At 44.6% G+C, this 16,963-nt stretch overlaps 2 protein-coding genes across 4 annotated transcripts in view; one reads left to right on the top strand and one right to left on the bottom strand.

Moving 5' to 3' along the window:
- SCLT1 (sodium channel and clathrin linker 1) overlaps nucleotides 1-6,091 on the bottom strand; it is a 145,802-nt gene extending 139,711 nt beyond the window's left edge. For both annotated transcript variants that reach the window (XM_030191734.1, XM_030191737.1), the window contains exon 1: nucleotides 5,938-6,091. The gene's annotated coding sequence lies outside the window, so the exon portion shown is untranslated. The remainder of the gene's footprint in view (nucleotides 1-5,937) is intronic.
- A 151-nt stretch (nucleotides 6,092-6,242) lies between these two features.
- LOC115462709 (UPF0462 protein C4orf33-like) overlaps nucleotides 6,243-16,963 on the top strand; it is a 50,393-nt gene continuing 39,672 nt past the window's right edge. Inside the window, exons 1-2 of one of the 2 annotated variants that reach the window (XM_030192711.1) lie at nucleotides 6,243-6,345; nucleotides 14,617-14,799. In XM_030192711.1, coding sequence (XP_030048571.1) covers nucleotides 14,619-14,799 — 181 coding nt within the window. In that variant the 5' untranslated portion in view covers nucleotides 6,243-6,345; nucleotides 14,617-14,618. Of the gene's footprint in view, nucleotides 6,352-14,616; nucleotides 14,800-16,963 lie in introns of both variants that reach the window. The other variant, XM_030192710.1, reaches the window with a different exon arrangement.

Genomic DNA, 16,963 nt, shown 5'->3' with positions numbered 1-16,963 from the left:
AGAAGAGATCCCTTGTTCTGCATGATGAGAGTTGGAAAATATCCCAATCTCCAAGGTTCTTCGGAGTACAACTCCAGAAGAAGCAGGAACCTGATCTGTATTCAGCAATCAGGATCATGGTCTCCCGGTCTTCCTTGAGTTTCAGCAAAGCCTTTCCCCACAAGAGGGATGGATGGGAGGATATGAATACAGAATACAGGTCCCCCAATGAAGGAGGAAGGCATATGACGCTAGCCTATCGTAGGCCTGGAGCCTGGGACTTTGTGATCGAACCGAGTGGCAAAGAGGTCCACCAAGGGTGTGCCCCACACTCTGGAGCAACACCCATGCTGAGTGACCACTCATGTGGTTGCATAACCCTGCTCAGTCACCAAATTAAATTCATACCTGCTGTGGACAACATAATAGAATAAGACATAAACCTCAAACCTGTTAAAATGTACTTCTAAACAGAAAAACCCTCATCTGTTAGAGGACAAAATCTCTATATCAAATTCCCTCATACAGAAAGGCACAACAAAGTGGCAGGTCTCATCTATTGGAAACTTTTTAAACACTACAACATTAATGTACTAGAAAAGCACTGGGATCATGACCATAAGAGAAGAACAGACAATGAAGAAGTTGTGATCACCTAGGATATCCTTATTCCAACAGATAAAAAGCTGAATGCCAGGAAACCAGACTAAAACGTCGATGCACAAACCTTACTGAGCTTTAAACGTTTGCTTTAGACCTGTTGTAGAAATTTTACGGCAGGTCTGAACCTGTCATTATAAGGAGCAGCCTGCTTGCACTGCATAATGCAAGCAGACTGCTCCCCATGGTGGGTGCTCAGGACCCCCTGATCAGACTCCTCCTTCCCCCCACAAGACCTAAGAACTGCCCCAGTAGTTCAGTGGACCCAGACACCCCTGCACTCCCAAACATAAATCCCTGGTGCACCCCCTAACCCCAAATCCATGGTGGTCTGGTGGATCCAGCCACCACCCACAAGGAATCCCTGGTAGTCCAGTGGACCCCAGTCCTCCCCCAGCAAAGTCTCCCTGGAGGTCTAGTGACCCCCCAACCCATACCTTAAAACATAGGAGGCAGGAGCAACACCTCCTCTCTTCTGCCTTGGCGCCTGCCTTCTCAAAATGGCAGCGCCCAGCCCCTGCTTGGTGCATCCTGGGATGCACTGGGAGGGTCTAAGCACCATATAATGAGCTTTCTTAAATGATGATTAGCCCCTCCCAAGATGCACAGGGCAGAGGCTGGGCACTGCCATTTTCAGATGGTGAGCCCAGTGCCAGGAGGTGTTGCTCCTACATTTTAAGGTACGGGGGGGGGGGGGGGGGGTCATTAGACCACCAGTGAGATTTTTGCTGGGGGAGTGGTGTCAGGGTCCACCAGACCACCATGGATTTCTGCTTTGGGGTGCTGGGAGGGGGTACAGGATCCAGCAGACCACCAGGGATTTGTGCTTGGGCGAACAGTCATGTGCATTTGACAGCTTCAAGTCAAAAAAAGCAACCGATGCACAAAGGGGGATCCGTGCATCTCATTTGCATGCAAGCCCCTTCGTGCAGCAGTTGCTGTTTGCGTCTCAGTAAGTTTTACAGTAGTACCTGTAATTAACCAGTGCCTCTGTGCATCCGAGTGTTAGTGGTGAGAGAGAAAAACACTACAATGGCCATGATTATTGAAGTATCAGTCCCAAGTGATTACCTGGTGAAATGCACATATAGAGAAAGGTATCAAGAAATACAGTCTGAGACCAAGTAAATGGGGTAGAAGAATACAGAGATATCTCTCATCGTTTTGGTTGCCACAGGCCTCATTTAAAAGAAGTTCCAAGGGCACCTGGATAAGTTGCCTATAGGTACATCTTATGAACTCCTGAAGGGAAGCTCTCTCTGGCACAGTGCAAGTACTTCGGGAAACATTAGCAGTAAATTTGAGCCACCGAGATCATACTGTCATTAATCATATTGTCATTTTTTTACCCTTTACATAGCTTGTAATGTATTAATTATTTCTTTATTTCTAATTCTCATGAATTCCATTTACATTAATCGAAATAATACTATGTTCTTCTTATTTCGCTAATGACGACTGTCACGGCGGCATAATATAAACCATATTGAGTCTGCAAAAAGGTGGGAAAATGTGGGATACAAATGCAGTAAATAAAGAAATAAATAAATACTCTGCATACCCTGGCTTAGGAGCGAGGTTCCTTACTGTCGTGGAATGCGCAAAACTAACCCATTTGGAGACACTGCCCCCCCCCCCCCCCAGAGACAGACCACAGAGCTACTTTGATGGGGCTGAGGAAGGAGGGGAGATCATTAAGTACGTGCCAAAGGAAATCTTCAGGCAGAGCCAGGAACGTTTCGAATAAAGTTCTATTCCAGGACACTGGGCATGCACGTTCTTCTAGCATTGCTCGCTCTGTTTAGCTAGCAATAGAAATCAAACAAAATAAAACATGGAAAAGAAAATAAGGTGATATCTTTTTTATTGGACATAACTTAATACATTTCTTGATTAGCTTTCGAAGGTTGCCCTTCTTCGTCAGATCGGAAATAAGCAAATGTGTTAGTTGATAGTATATATAAGTGAAGCATCAAAGCATTTCAATGACAGTCTAGCAAGGTGGGGGTGGGTAGGAGGTACGCATGAGTACATCAAAGCATTTCATTTCATTGATAGTCTAACAGGATGGGTGTGGGTAGTTGAGAGGAGAGTGATAAACAGAGCAATACAACTTTACGGTTTATAATGGGCTAGAAAACCCAGATCCTTGTTAAGTACATAAGTAATGCCATACTGGGAAAAGACCAAGGGTCCATCGAGCCCAGCATCCTGTCCACGACAGCGGCCAATCCAGGCCAAGGGCACCTGGCGAGCTTCCCAAACGTACAAACATTCTATACAATCCAGCCATTGTGACATCACTAATGAGGTTGGCTCTTATTGGTGGAATGAGCCACTATGACATCACAATAGGTTAAATCACTGCTCTATGTAATAAAAGTGAGCCAAGTAGAGGACATAAGTACATAAGTAATGCCACACTGGGAAAAGACCAAGGGTCCATCGAGCCCAGCATCCTGTCCACGACAGCGGCCAATCCAGGCCAAGGGCACCTGGCAAGCTTCCCAAACGTACAAACATTCTATACAATCAAGCCATTGTGACATCACTAATGAGGTTGGCTCTTATTGGTGGAATGAGCCACTATGACATCACAATAGGTTAAATCACTGCTCTATGTAATAAAAGTGAGCCAAGTAGAGGACATAAGTACATAAGTAATGCCATACAGGGAAAAGACCAAGGGTCCATCGAGCCCAGCATCCTGTCCACGACAGCGGCCAATCCAGGCCAAGGGCATCTGGCAAGCTTCCCAAACGTACAAACATTCTATACAATCAAGCCATTGTGACATCACTAATGAGGTTGGCTCTTATTGGTGGAATGAGCCACTATGACATCACAATAGGTTAAATCACTGCTCTATGTAATAAAAGTGAGCCAAGTAGAGGACATAAGTACATAAGTAATGCCACACTGGGAAAAGACCAAGGGTCCATCGAGCCCAGCATCCTGTCCACGACAGCGGCCAATCCAGGCCAAGGGCACCTGGCAAGCTTCCCAAACGTACAAACATTCTATACAATCAAGCCATTGTGACATCACTAATGAGGTTGGCTCTTATTGGTGGAATGAGCCACTATGACATCACAATAGGTTAAATCACTGCTCTATGTAATAAAAGTGACCCAAGTAGAGGACATAAGTACATAAGTAATGCCACACTGGGAAAAGACCAAAGGTCCATCGAGCCCAGCATCCTGTCCACGACAGCGGCCAATCCAGGCCAAGGGCACCTGGCAAGCTTCCCAAACGTACAAACATTCTATACAATCAAGCCATTGTGACATCACTAATGAGGTTGGCTCTTATTGGTGGAATGAGCCACTATGACATCACAATAGGTTAAATCACTGCTCTATGTAATAAAAGTGAGCCAAGTAGAGGACATAAGTACATAAGTAATGCCAGACTGGGAAAAGACCAAAGGTCCATCGAGCCCAGCATCCTGTCCACGACAGCGGCCAATCCAGGCCAAGGGCACCTGGCGAGCTTCCTAAACGTACAAACATTCTATACAATCCAGCCATTGTGACATCACTAATGAGGTTGGCTCTTATTGGTGGAATGAGCCACTATGACATCACAATAGGTTAAATCACTGCTCTATGTAATAAAAGTGAGCCAAGTAGAGGACATAAGTACATAAGTAATGCCACACTGGGAAAAGACCAAGGGTCCATCGAGCCCAGCATCCTGTCCACGACAGCGGCCAATCCAGGCCAAGGGCACCTGGCAAGCTTCCCAAACGTACAAACATTCTATACAATCAAGCCATTGTGACATCACTAATGAGGTTGGCTCTTATTGGTGGAATGAGCCACTATGACATCACAATAGGTTAAATCACTGCTCTATGTAATAAAAGTGAGCCAAGTAGAGGACATAAGTACATAAGTAATGCCACACTGGGAAAAGACCAAGGGTCCATCGAGCCCAGCATCCTGTCCACGACAGCGGCCAATCCAGGCCAAGGGCACCTGGCAAGCTTCCCAAACGTACAAACATTCTATACAATCAAGCCATTGTGACATCACTAATGAGGTTGGCTCTTATTGGTGGAATGAGCCACTATGACATCACAATAGGTTAAATCACTGCTCTATGTAATAAAAGTGACCCAAGTAGAGGACATAAGTACATAAGTAATGCCACACTGGGAAAAGACCAAAGGTCCATCGAGCCCAGCATCCTGTCCACGACAGCGGCCAATCCAGGCCAAGGGCACCTGGCAAGCTTCCCAAACGTACAAACATTCTATACAATCAAGCCATTGTGACATCACTAATGAGGTTGGCTCTTATTGGTGGAATGAGCCACTATGACATCACAATAGGTTAAATCACTGCTCTATGTAATAAAAGTGAGCCAAGTAGAGGACATAAGTACATAAGTAATGCCAGACTGGGAAAAGACCAAAGGTCCATCGAGCCCAGCATCCTGTCCACGACAGCGGCCAATCCAGGCCAAGGGCACCTGGCGAGCTTCCTAAACGTACAAACATTCTATACAATCAAGCCATTGTGACATCACTAATGAGGTTGGCTCTTATTGGTGGAATGAGCCACTATGACATCACAATAGGTTAAATCACTGCTCTATGTAATAAAAGTGAGCCAAGTAGAGGACATAAGTACATAAGTAATGCCACACTGGGAAAAGACCAAGGGTCCATCGAGCCCAGCATCCTGTCCACGACAGCGGCCAATCCAGGCCAAGGGCACCTGGCGAGCTTCCCAAACGTACAAACATTCTATACATGTTAGTCCTGTCTGTTGGGTGTCAAAATATTCAATCATTCTGACTGCAAAGGTCTTACGTTCCTGTATTGTTTTAAAGTTCCCTTTCAGGATTCTTACTGTGAAATCACTGGTGCAGTGTCCTGGTCCTGTAAAGTGTTGGCCCACAGGGGTGGGAATCTGACTGGCACCAGCTTTCTATTGATAACCTTTAAGAGTGGACTAGCACGGCTAAGACACCTCTCTGTTTAGCTACAAATACATATTCGCCTCCAGACGTTCCGGAGTCCGCTTCCCTTCAGTCCGCCTCAGAGCCAGAGGTTCAAAATAGAGCGCCGTAACAACAGGCTCCGCCCACACCACTTCCTCATGCCAACTCGCTCCGCCCCAATATAACCAAGGCGCCGGTTTTTACAGCCTCCTGGTTGCTATAGCGACGAGATGGTTTGGTTTTTTTTTTTTTTTCTTTTTGCAACAACGAGCTTGCCGGAAGTTGGAACGCGTAGAATGGCTAACCCGGAACGCAAGGCCCAGTCCTCCCTCTCCTCGTACTTACCTGATAGCGTTGCCAGTTGGGCGGGTAGGTTTGCTGCCAAAAAGTCAACTGTTTTTGAAAGTCAGCTTCGGGAAATTTATTTTACTGCTGCTGCTGGATTTTGGTTTGCAGGGCGCTCGTTTTCCTTCGCCTGGTGTTCAACCAACAACGAGCGGTTCCCCAAGCTTCAGTGTGGTTGGTCAGCCGTTGCTCTGTCTGCATTCCAAGCCTCGTTCTCGTACTCCAATAGTCTCGGTACGCTACTACGTTTCAAGCCTCATTCGGATGTTCAAAAAGCCTCCCTGTGTGTTCCAACCCTCGTTTTGGTATACTAATACCTTCTTCTGTCATCTACTTCAGAGGCCAGTTTGGAGATTTGAGGCTAAAAGTTTCTTCTGTGTAAAGAAAACTGGTTCCCGCGATTTGTCAAGAAAAGTAATGAAAGATGAATATTCTTTTTATGCAGATATGTACAGGTTTAATTGATTTTAGGTATTTAAAAAAAATAGGTATATTGGCCCCGTGTCTTACATGTTTCGTCCCTGGTGATTTTCACTGCCCTCCTGCGCGAGTCTTGCACCGGGACGGTGTAAAAAAAGCCAGATCTGCCGGATCCCCCGGATCTTCCGGATCCAAGTACGACCTTAAGACTTACAGTATGCAGCTCTAGAAATGTTAAGTAGTAGTAGCCACCCCCAGCCATAACCCTGCGCTGCGGTGGCAAAGGGTAAAAAAGGGATACAGCGGGATCCTCCCGGATTCGATTTAAAAACCTTTGAAAAGTTAATTTTTTTTTCTTTGCCCAGTCGTTTACATGTGGACATTTTACATATATCCTCCAAAATAAATGTTTTTAGAAGATAAATCCTTCCTATCTGTTCCCTTCTCCACTACTGCCAACTCCAGACTTCGCGCCTTCTGTCTCGCTGCACCCTACGCCTGGAATAAACTTCCTGAGCCCCTACGTCTTGCCCCATCCTTGGCCACCTTTAAATCTAGACTGAAAGCCCACCTCTTTAACATTGCTTTTGACTGGTAACCACTCGCCTCCACCTACCCTCCTCTCTTCCTTCCCGTTCACTACTACTACTACTACTATTTAACATTTCTAGAGCGCTACAAAGTGTACGCAGCGCTGTACAAACACAGAAGAAAGACAGTCCCTGCTCAAAGAGCTTACAATCTAATAGACAAAAAGTAAAGCATTTAAATTTAAAATATTTAAGCAGTCAAGCACAAGAGAACAGTCACAGAAGGACACATTAATTGATTTGATTTGCTTACTTTATTTATTTTTTGTCTATTAGATTGTAAGCTCTTTGAGCAGGGACTGTCTTTCTTCTATGTTTGTGCAACGCTGCGTACGCCTTGTAGTGCTATAGAAATGCTAAATAGTAGTAGTAGGAACTGAGTTCAATTCCCACTTCAGGCACAGACAGCTCCTTGTGACTCTGGGCAAGTCACTTAACCCTCCAGTGCCCCATGTAAGCCGCATTGAGCCTGCCATGAGTGGGAAAGCGCAGGGTACAAATGTAACAAAAATAAAATAGATACTATTGGAGATTCTACATGGAATGTTGCTACTATTGGAGATTCTACATGGAATGTTGCTATTCCACTAGCAACACTCCATGTAGAAGGCTGCGCAGGCTTCTGTTTCTGTGAGTCCGTGCAGGACGTCAGACTCACAGAAGCAGAAGCCTGCGCGGCCACATTGGTGATCTGCAAGGGCCGACTTCTACATGGAATGTTGCTAGCGGAATAGCAACATTCCATGTAGAAACTCAAATAGTAGCAACAGTGGAGGAGTGGCCTAGTGGTTAGGGTGGTGGACTTTGGTCCTGAGGAACTGAGTTCAATTCCCACTTCAGGCACAGGCAGCTCCTTGTGACTCTGGGCAAGTCACTTAACCCCCCATTGCCCCATGTAAGCCACATTGAGCCTGCCATGAGTGGGAAAGCGCGGGGTACAAATGTAACGAAAACAAAACAAGACAGCTAAGTACATAAGTAGTGCCATACTGGGAAAGACCAAAGGTCCATCTAGCCCAGCATCCTGTCACCGACAGTGGCCAATCCAGGTCAAGGGCACCTGGCACGCTCCCCAAACGTAAAAACATTCCAGACAAGTTATACCTAAAAATGCGGAATTTTTCCAAGTCCATTTAATAGCGGTCTATGGACTTGTCCTTTAGGAATCTATCTAACCCCTTTTTAAACTCCGTCAAGCTAACCGCCCGTACCACGTTCTCCGGCAACGAATTCCAGAGTCTAATTACACGTTGGGTGAAGAAAAATTTTCTCCGATTCGTTTTAAATTTACCACACTGTAGCTTCAACTCATGCCCTCTAGTCCTAGTATTTTTGGATAGCGTGAACAGTCGCTTCACATCCACCCGATCCATTCCACTCATTATTTTATACACTTCTATCATATCTCCCCTCAGCCGTCTCTTCTCCAAGCTAAAAAGCCCTAGCCTTCTCAGCCTCTCTTCATAGGAAAGTCGTCCCATCCCCACTATCATTTTCGTCGCCCTTCGCTGTACCTTTTCCAATTCTACTATATCTTTTTTGAGATACGGAGACCAGTACTGAACACAATACTCCAGGTGCGGTCGCACCATGGAGCGATACAACGGCATTATAACATCCGCACACCTGGACTCCATACCCTTCCTAATAACACCCAACATTCTATTCGCTTTCCTAGCCGCAGCAGCACACTGAGCAGAAGGTTTCAGCGTATCATCGACGACGACACCCAGATCCCTTTCTTGATCCGTAACTCCTAACGCGGAACCTTGCAAGACGTAGCTATAATTCGGGTTCCTCTTACCCACATGCATCACTTTGCACTTGTCAACATTGAACTTCATCTGCCACTTGCACGCCCAATCTCCCAGTCTCGCAAGGTCCTCCTGTAATCGTTCACATTCCTCCTGCGACTTGACGACCCTGAATAATTTTGTGTCATCGGCGAATTTAATTACCTCACTAGTTATTCCCATCTCTAGGTCATTTATAAATACATTAAAAAGCAACGGACCCAGCACAGACCCCTGCGGGACCCCACTAACTACCCTCCTCCACTGATGTAGTTAACGCTGAGGATTATTCTCCCGGGATCCTCCTATTTCCTTACCAATCTTCTCCTCCTTAAAATTTGCGATCCTCCGTGCGCCGGTAACATTGCGTCACGGGGGGCGTAACTTAGCGGATCGGGTGTTCTCAAGCTTAAAATAAGGTTTAATGACAGAAGGAGCGCTTCTTTGTTTTCACGGCCGCTACTGCTTACAGTATGCAGCGATCACCAGCCATAAGTACATATAAGTACATAAGTATTGCCATACTGAGAAAGACCAAAGGTCCATTGAGCCCAGCATCCTGTTTCCAACAGTGGCCAATCCAGGTCACAGATACCTCGAATATTGTGTTCAATTCTGGTCTCTGCATCTCAAAAAAGATAAAGTGGAATTAGAAAAGGTGCAGAGAAGGGCGATGAAAATGATAAAGGGGATGGGACGACTTCTCTATGAGAAAAGGCTAAAGTGGCTAGGGCTCTTCAGTTGGAGAAAAGACGGCTGAGGGGAGATATGGTAGAGATCTATAAGATAATGAGTGGAGTTGAATGGGTAGATGTGAAGCGTCTGTGTATGCTTTCCAAAAATACTAGGACTAGGGGCATGCGATAAATCTACAAAGTAGTAAATTTAAAACGAATCGGAGAAAATGTTTCTTCACTCAACGAGTTATTAAGCTCTGGAATTCGTTGCCGGAGAATGTGGTAAAGGCGGTTAGCTTAGCAGAGTTTAAAAGAGGTTTGGACGGCTTCCTGAAGGAAAAGTCCATAGACCATTATTAAATCCACTATATCTGCGATAAGCAGCACAAAATGTTTTGTACTTTTTGGGGATCTTGCCAGGTATCTGTGACCTGGATTGGCCACTTTTGGAAGCGGGATGCTGGGCTTGATGGATCTTCGGTCTGTCCCAGTATGGCAAATTTAATCACCTTATGTACCTGAAAATTGGAGGGTGGCCGATGTGACGCTGATTTTTTAAAAGGGTTCCAGGAGTGATACGGGAAATTACAGACCGGTAAGCCTGATGTCGGTGCTGGGCAAAATAGTGGAAACTATTGTAAAGAATAAAATTACAGAATACATAGACAAACATGGTTTAATGGGACAGAGTCAGCATGGGTTCAGCCAAGGGAAGTCTTTCATCACCAATTTGTTTCATTTCTTTGAAGGCTTGAATAAATATGAGGATAAAGGTGAGCCAGTTGATATAGTGTATCTAGATTTTCAGAAAGGTTTTGATAAAGATCCTCATGAGAGACTTCTGAGAAAATTAGAGTCATGGGATAGAAGGCAAGGTTCTGATGTGGATTAGGAATTGATTATTGGACAGAAAGCAGAGAGTAGGGTTAAATGGTCATTTCTCTCAATGGAGGAGGGTGAACAGTGGAGTGCTGCAGGGATCTGTACTGGGACTGGTGCTGTTTAGCATATTTATAAATGATATGGAAATCGGAATGAATGCGGTGATTAAATTTGCAGATGACACAAAAGTATTCAAGGTTATTAAAACACATGCGGACTGTGAAATATTGCAGGACGACTTTAGGAAATTGAAAGACTGGGCATCCAAATGGCAGATGAAATTTAATGTGGACAAATGCAAGGTGATGCACATTGGAATGAATAATCCGAATCATAGTTACATAGTTATCATAGGTCCACTTCGGGGGTCAGCACTCAAGAAAAAGATCTAGGCGTCCTTGTAGATTATACACTGAAATCTTCTGCTCAGTGTGCGGCGGTGGCCAAAAAAGCAAACAGGATGCTGGAAATTATTAAGAAAGGGATGGTGAATAAGACCAAAAATACCATAATGCGTCTGTATCACTCCATGGTGCTACTGCACTTTGAGTACTGTGTTCAGGTCCGGTCGCCGTATCTCAAAAAAGATATAGCGGAATTAGAAAAGGTTCAAAGAAGAGCGACTAAAATGATAAAGGGGATATAATGCTGCGTTCGGCACCTAACCCTTACCGTTCAGTGAATCCAGACTGCCCCAATTTGACTGCCCCTATCGGACCGACCGTTCACTTGTCTATTAGATTGTAAGCTCTTTGAGCAGGGACTGTCTCTCTTTGTTAAATTGTACAGCGCTGCGTAACCCTAGTAGCGCTCTAGAAATGTTAAGTAGTAGTAGTAGTAGAACGCCTCTCATATGAGGAAAGGCTAAAGAGGTTAGGGCTCTTCAGCTTGGAAAAGAGACATGAGGGGAGAAATGATTGAGGTCTACAAAATCCTGAGTGGTGTAGAATGAGTAGAAATAAATCCCTAGGTCACAGGCCATCTGAATGCCAAGTGTTGCAATTTTCTTTCTTTGTCTTACCTAGGTTTGGCCAAGAGTCTATGAAACTAAATGTTTTGAGTCTTCAGGATTTACGGATTAGTGACATGCCAGTTTGTTCTAAGCCATTTAAAGCCTTCATCCTTGGTGTTTCATAATTCCGTGATTTTTCGATGGCTTCCTTCTCTCTTCACATCACTTCTGTCTGTAATATGGTACCCATTCATTTTTGCTTTGTACTGGTGCCTTGTTCGTGCTGCTGTAGCTCCTTTTCAGGATGTTTCCTCATGGTTATCTTTCTTGATTTATCTCTTTTGAGGCTTCCCTTATGCTTGCATAGTCTGGGAATTTTTTCCTTGGGAGGAGTTCTCCTTGTTTATCTGTAGCATTCTTTTGGGTGTTTTAGTCCTACCCTACTACTACTACTTAACATTTCTAAAGCGCTACTAGGGTTACGCAGCGCTGTACAATTTAACAAAGAAGGACAGTCCCTGCTCAAAGGAGCTTACAATCTAAAGGACAAAAAGTGCAGTCAAACAAATTGGGGCAGTCAAGATTTCCTGAATGGGGGTATAATGGTTAGGTGCTGAACATAGTAACATAGTAGATGACGGCAGAAAAAGACCTGCACGGTCCATTCAGTCTGGCCAACAAGATAAACTCATATGTGCTACTTTTTGTGTATACCTTACCTTGACTTGTACCTGTCCTTTTCAGGGCACAGACCGTATAAGTCTGCCCAGCACTATCCCCGCCTCCCAACCACCAGTCCCGCCTCCCACCACCGGCTCTGGCACAGACCGTATAAGTCTGCCCAGCACCATCCCCGCCTCCCGCCACCGGCTCTGCCACCCAATCTCGGCTAAGCTCCTTAGGATCCATTCCTTCTGTACAGGATTCCTTTATGTTTATCCCACGCATGTTTGTATTCCGTTAACCGTTTTCATTTCCACCACCTCCCGGGGGAGGGCATTCCAAGCATCCATTACTCTCTCTGTGAAAAAATACTTCCTGACATTTTTCTTGAGTCTGCCCCCCTTTAATCTCATTTCATGTCCTCTCGTTCTACCGCCTTCGCATCTCCGGAAAAGGTACGTTTGCGGATTAATACCTTTTAAATATTTGAACGTCTGTATCATATCACCCGTTTCTCCTTTCCTCCAGAGTATTGAAGAGGTGGGCTTTGCTACATCTCATTTGTCTGGACTGGTCTGGTAGGACGAAATGAAAGAAAATTTTCAGACAACACATAATTTTCCCTTCCTTTTCAGCCATACCAGACCAGTCCAGAAACCACCCCTATCCAATTTGGTTTTGGATGGCATTTTTCTCTGCTGATGTCTTCTCTTCGACTTCCCATTTCAGTTGCTTACATGTCTGCTTATATTGTCTCAGTGCAATATATGTATGTCAGTTGAGTATGAGCCATGTTACCGGTTGAAGCTGCAGCCAGATGGGTTCAGAGTCTGTTGAGTTTTCAATGCTCTTTGCTATGTTTCCCATTTCAGTGGCTCGCATATCACACTTTTCCCGACTTAGTGCAATACTGGTATGTCAGTTGAGTATGAGCCACACTGTAAGTTAGATTTAACACTGAATGGCCTTTTGGCTGTTGAATGCTCAGTGTTTTTTTTTTTCTATGTATATTATTACCACCATAGCTTAGGTATTTGAAATACTGAACATTCTAGGCCGCACCATACGCTTAAGGGGCGATTTTCTTGGAACAATTTTTTCTCTGTCTCCATCCCCTGGAAGATGGACACAACCATTCGTCTGAACTGATCTGGTAGGACTAAAGGAAAGAAAATTATCAGGTAAGTCATAATCTTTCCATGTAGATAGTCTCACTTGGTAGGGTTAGCTTTTAATCTTCTTTAAAAAGAAACAGAAGAAATGGAATATTAGGAATTACTCAGAAAGGAAGGGAGAATAAAACAGAGTATTATAATGCTTCTGTGTCCATTTTGCGCCCATCTCAAAAAAAGGCATATCTGACCTAGACAAGGTATAGAGAAGGACAACCGAATTGATAAAATGGGATGGAATAGCTCCATAATAAAGAAAGGCTAAACAGGTTAGAGCACTTCAGCTTAGACAAGATGGGTGACCTACCCACAATTCAGCTACCCTAATTTAACCTAACTAAGGCTTTTGGAAAGAAATTTCCCCTTCACACTCTCATTGCAATGCTTTTATCATTCACTTATTTTTATTTATTTTATTTGTAATGCTTATACCCCACGTTTCCCCACTTATTATTTTATTTATTTTATTTTTGTTACATTTGTACCCCGCGCTTTCCCACTCATGGCAGGCTCAATGCGGCTTACATGGGGCAATGGAGGGTTAAGTGACTTGCCCAGAGTCACAAGGAGCTCCCTGTGCCTGAAGTGGGAATCAAACTCAGTTCCCCAGTTCCTCAGGACCAAAGTCCACCACCCTAACCACTAGGCCACCCTAACCACTAGGCCACTCCTCCACGTTTGCTACTATTTGAGGTTCTATATGGAATGTTGCTATTCCACTAGCAACATTCCATGTAGAAGTCGGCCCTTGCAGATCACCAATGTGGCCGCGCAGGCTTCTGCTTCTGTGAGTCAGACTCAAGCCTGCGCAGCCTTCTACATGGAATGTTGCTAGTGGAATAGCAACATTCCATGTAGAATCTCCAATAGTATCTATTTTATTTTTGTTACATTTGTACTCATGGCAGGCTCAATGCGGCTTACATGGGGCAATGGAGGGTTAAGTGACTTGCCCAGAGTCACAAGGAGCTGCCTGTGCCTGAAGTGGGAATCGAACTCAGTTCCCCAGGACCAAAGTCCACCACCCTAATCACTAGGCCACTCCTCCACTATTAGCAGGTTCAATGCGGCTTACATAGGTTTACAAAGTAACATAGAATGGATATAGCTGCAATATAGTAAATAAAGAGGTGATCGTTTAGATGAGGATAGGTAAAATGGGCAGGGAGGAGGATGGAAGAGGAAGGGGAGTGGGAGGAGGGTGTGTATTGGGATTAGCGTGTTTTAGTATGGGAGAATATATTATTCTGACCTCATGTTTGTTCTGTACTGATCTGAAGAAGGGGGTTTTAGCTCTTGAACGCTAGAGAAAAAAAATGTATCACCTTTATATTCTTTTGTGTGTTTATTTATTAACCATTATTTCTATACAAAATGTCAAAGCGTAACCACAGCACTAGAAATTATGGTTCGTAATATAATTGATTTAGACTTTGCAGGTGTCTCAGCCATCAATTAGTGTACTAACTTGGATTAAAACATTTAAATTGGAATATATATTAGTTCTTACCTTGAGATAATTATCTTTTTAGATGGAGTTTAAAATTGAACACACCTGGGATGGCTTACCTGTAAACCATGAGCCAGTGAGAATCCATCTGAAGCCATGGGATGAAGGATTACTAATGGAAGTCAATGCTCTGTTTTTTAATGATCCTCCTGCACCACCTGGTGAACCAGGAAAACCTTTTAACAGACTTTGGGACTATGAAGGTGGGTGAGAATTTTAATTCTAAATGATAAAGGAGGTCATTTTAGAAGAATCTAGATACGTAAACGGCAACATTTACGCATTTAGATGGTACCAAGCTTTCACCTGCTTCATGAAGTAGAAATAATCTTGTGACTTTGGGCAAGTCGGTCCACCGTTCAGTACCTCAGTTCCAACCTAGATTGTAAGTCCGTTCAGACAGAATATTCCTCATTGTCCCTCCAGACCAGTCCAGAAGCAGGGTTATATGCTCTCCAGTCAGCAGATGGAGACAGAAAACTACTGACTTTATATTATATTATAAATATCCTGTGCAGCCTCTAACCAGCCTGTATTTCTAAGTTCCAGCAAATGGTAGGTGAGTATTCTGTACAGTATTGGGCAGACTGGATGGACCGTTCATTTACTATGTTACATAGAGGCTTATTTTCAAAAGAGGAGGACGCCCATCTTTCGACACAAATCGCAAGATGAGCGTCCTTCTCACAGGGTCACCCAAATCAGTATAATGGAAAGCCGCTTTTGGGCATCCCCAACTGCTTTCCATCGCGGGGACGACCAAAGTTCCCGGGGGCGTATCGGAGGCATAGCGAAGGCGGGACTTGGGTGTCCTAACACATGGGTATCCTCGACCCATAATGGTGTCCCTGATGAACACTTGACAACTTTACCTGGTCCTTTTTTTAAATATTTTTTGCCAGCCTCAGATATCATACCCAGCTCCATGACAGCAGTATGCAGGTCCCTGGAGCAGTTTTAGTGGGTACTGCAGTGCACTTCAGGCAGGCGGACCCAGACCCATCCCCTCCCCTACCTGTTACACTTGTGGTGGTAAATGTTAGCCCTTCAAAACCCACCAGAAACCCACTGTACCCACATCTAGGTGCCCCACTTCACCCATAAGGGCAATGGTAGTGGTGTACATTTGTGGGTAGTGGGTTTTGGAGGGGGGTTTGGAGGGCTCAGCACACAAGGTAAGGGAACTATGCACCTGGGACCAATTTCTGAAGTCCACTGCAGTGCCCCCTAGGGTGTCCGGTTGGTGTCCTGGCATTCAGGGGGACCAGGGCACTAGGAATGCTGGCTCCTCCCAAGATCAAAGGGCTTGCATTTGGTCGTTTCTGAGATGGGTGTCCTTAGTTTCCATTATCGCCGAAAATCAGAAACGACCAAGTCTAAGGACGACCATCTCTAGGGACGACCTGAATGTCAAGATTTGGGCGTCCTCGACTGTATTATCGAAACGAAAGATGGACGCCCATCTTGTTTCGATAATACGGGTTTCCCCGACCCTTCCCCTGGACGTCCTGCGAGGACGTCCTCAGGAAAACTTGGGCGCCCCTTTCGATTATGCCCCTCCACATTAACTAAATCTGTTAATATTATGGGAAGGTCTTGAGTCAGTTATGCAAGGCAAAATTATAGCTGTACAGGCTCATTTACCTAAGAACTATTTAATACGGGAAACACAACTCCTCCAGCAAACTGGCAATCTTGAAGCCTCGCATAAAACAGGGGCAAAATCTGGTTTCCTTGAGGAGCACTTGAGTCACTTGTGCCTTGAAGTTCATGAGCTGCAACTGGCTGAAATCTTTGAAAATATGCAGAAAGTGATTGTTAGCCTATAAGCTTAAGAAGCAATTGGAATGCAAGTACATTTTTCTATCACTTCTGTCACTCTGTAATGGTAAAGAGATACTGAAGGTATTCATTTTTACAAGACGCTCTACAGCCCAGAGGCAGTCCTGCTTCAGAGGGAAATGGCATCTAAATATTGATCTATCAATTTAGCCCAACTAGCACAAGGGGAGGCGGATTGACTTAGATGGGGTGTTGTGGGCCATTAAAGATCTAATTCATGGTAAAGTCCGAGGTCTACACAAATACATTTTATAAATGTTTGGGTGGCACTTAGCACCGTTGCTGTTGCAGGTGTTTAATATGAGTGTTTAGGAACTTGATTTATTGCAACCTGCTTCTCACCGGCCTCCCTATTAGCCATCTCTCTCCAATCAGTCCAAAACTCTGCTGCACAACTCATCTTCCGCCAGAGTCGCTATGCTCACATTAGCCCTCTCCTCAAGCCCCTTCACTGGCTCCCTATCCGTTTCCGCATTCAATTCAAACTTCTCTTACTGACCTATAAGTGCATTCGCTCTACCGCTC

The sequence above is a fragment of the Microcaecilia unicolor genome, chromosome 2, assembly GCF_901765095.1.
Source record: "Microcaecilia unicolor chromosome 2, aMicUni1.1, whole genome shotgun sequence".
Classification (NCBI taxonomy): domain Eukaryota; kingdom Metazoa; phylum Chordata; class Amphibia; order Gymnophiona; family Siphonopidae; genus Microcaecilia; species Microcaecilia unicolor.
The sequence above is the reverse complement of the archived record's forward strand: the minus strand, read 5'-3'. Positions and strand labels throughout refer to the sequence as shown.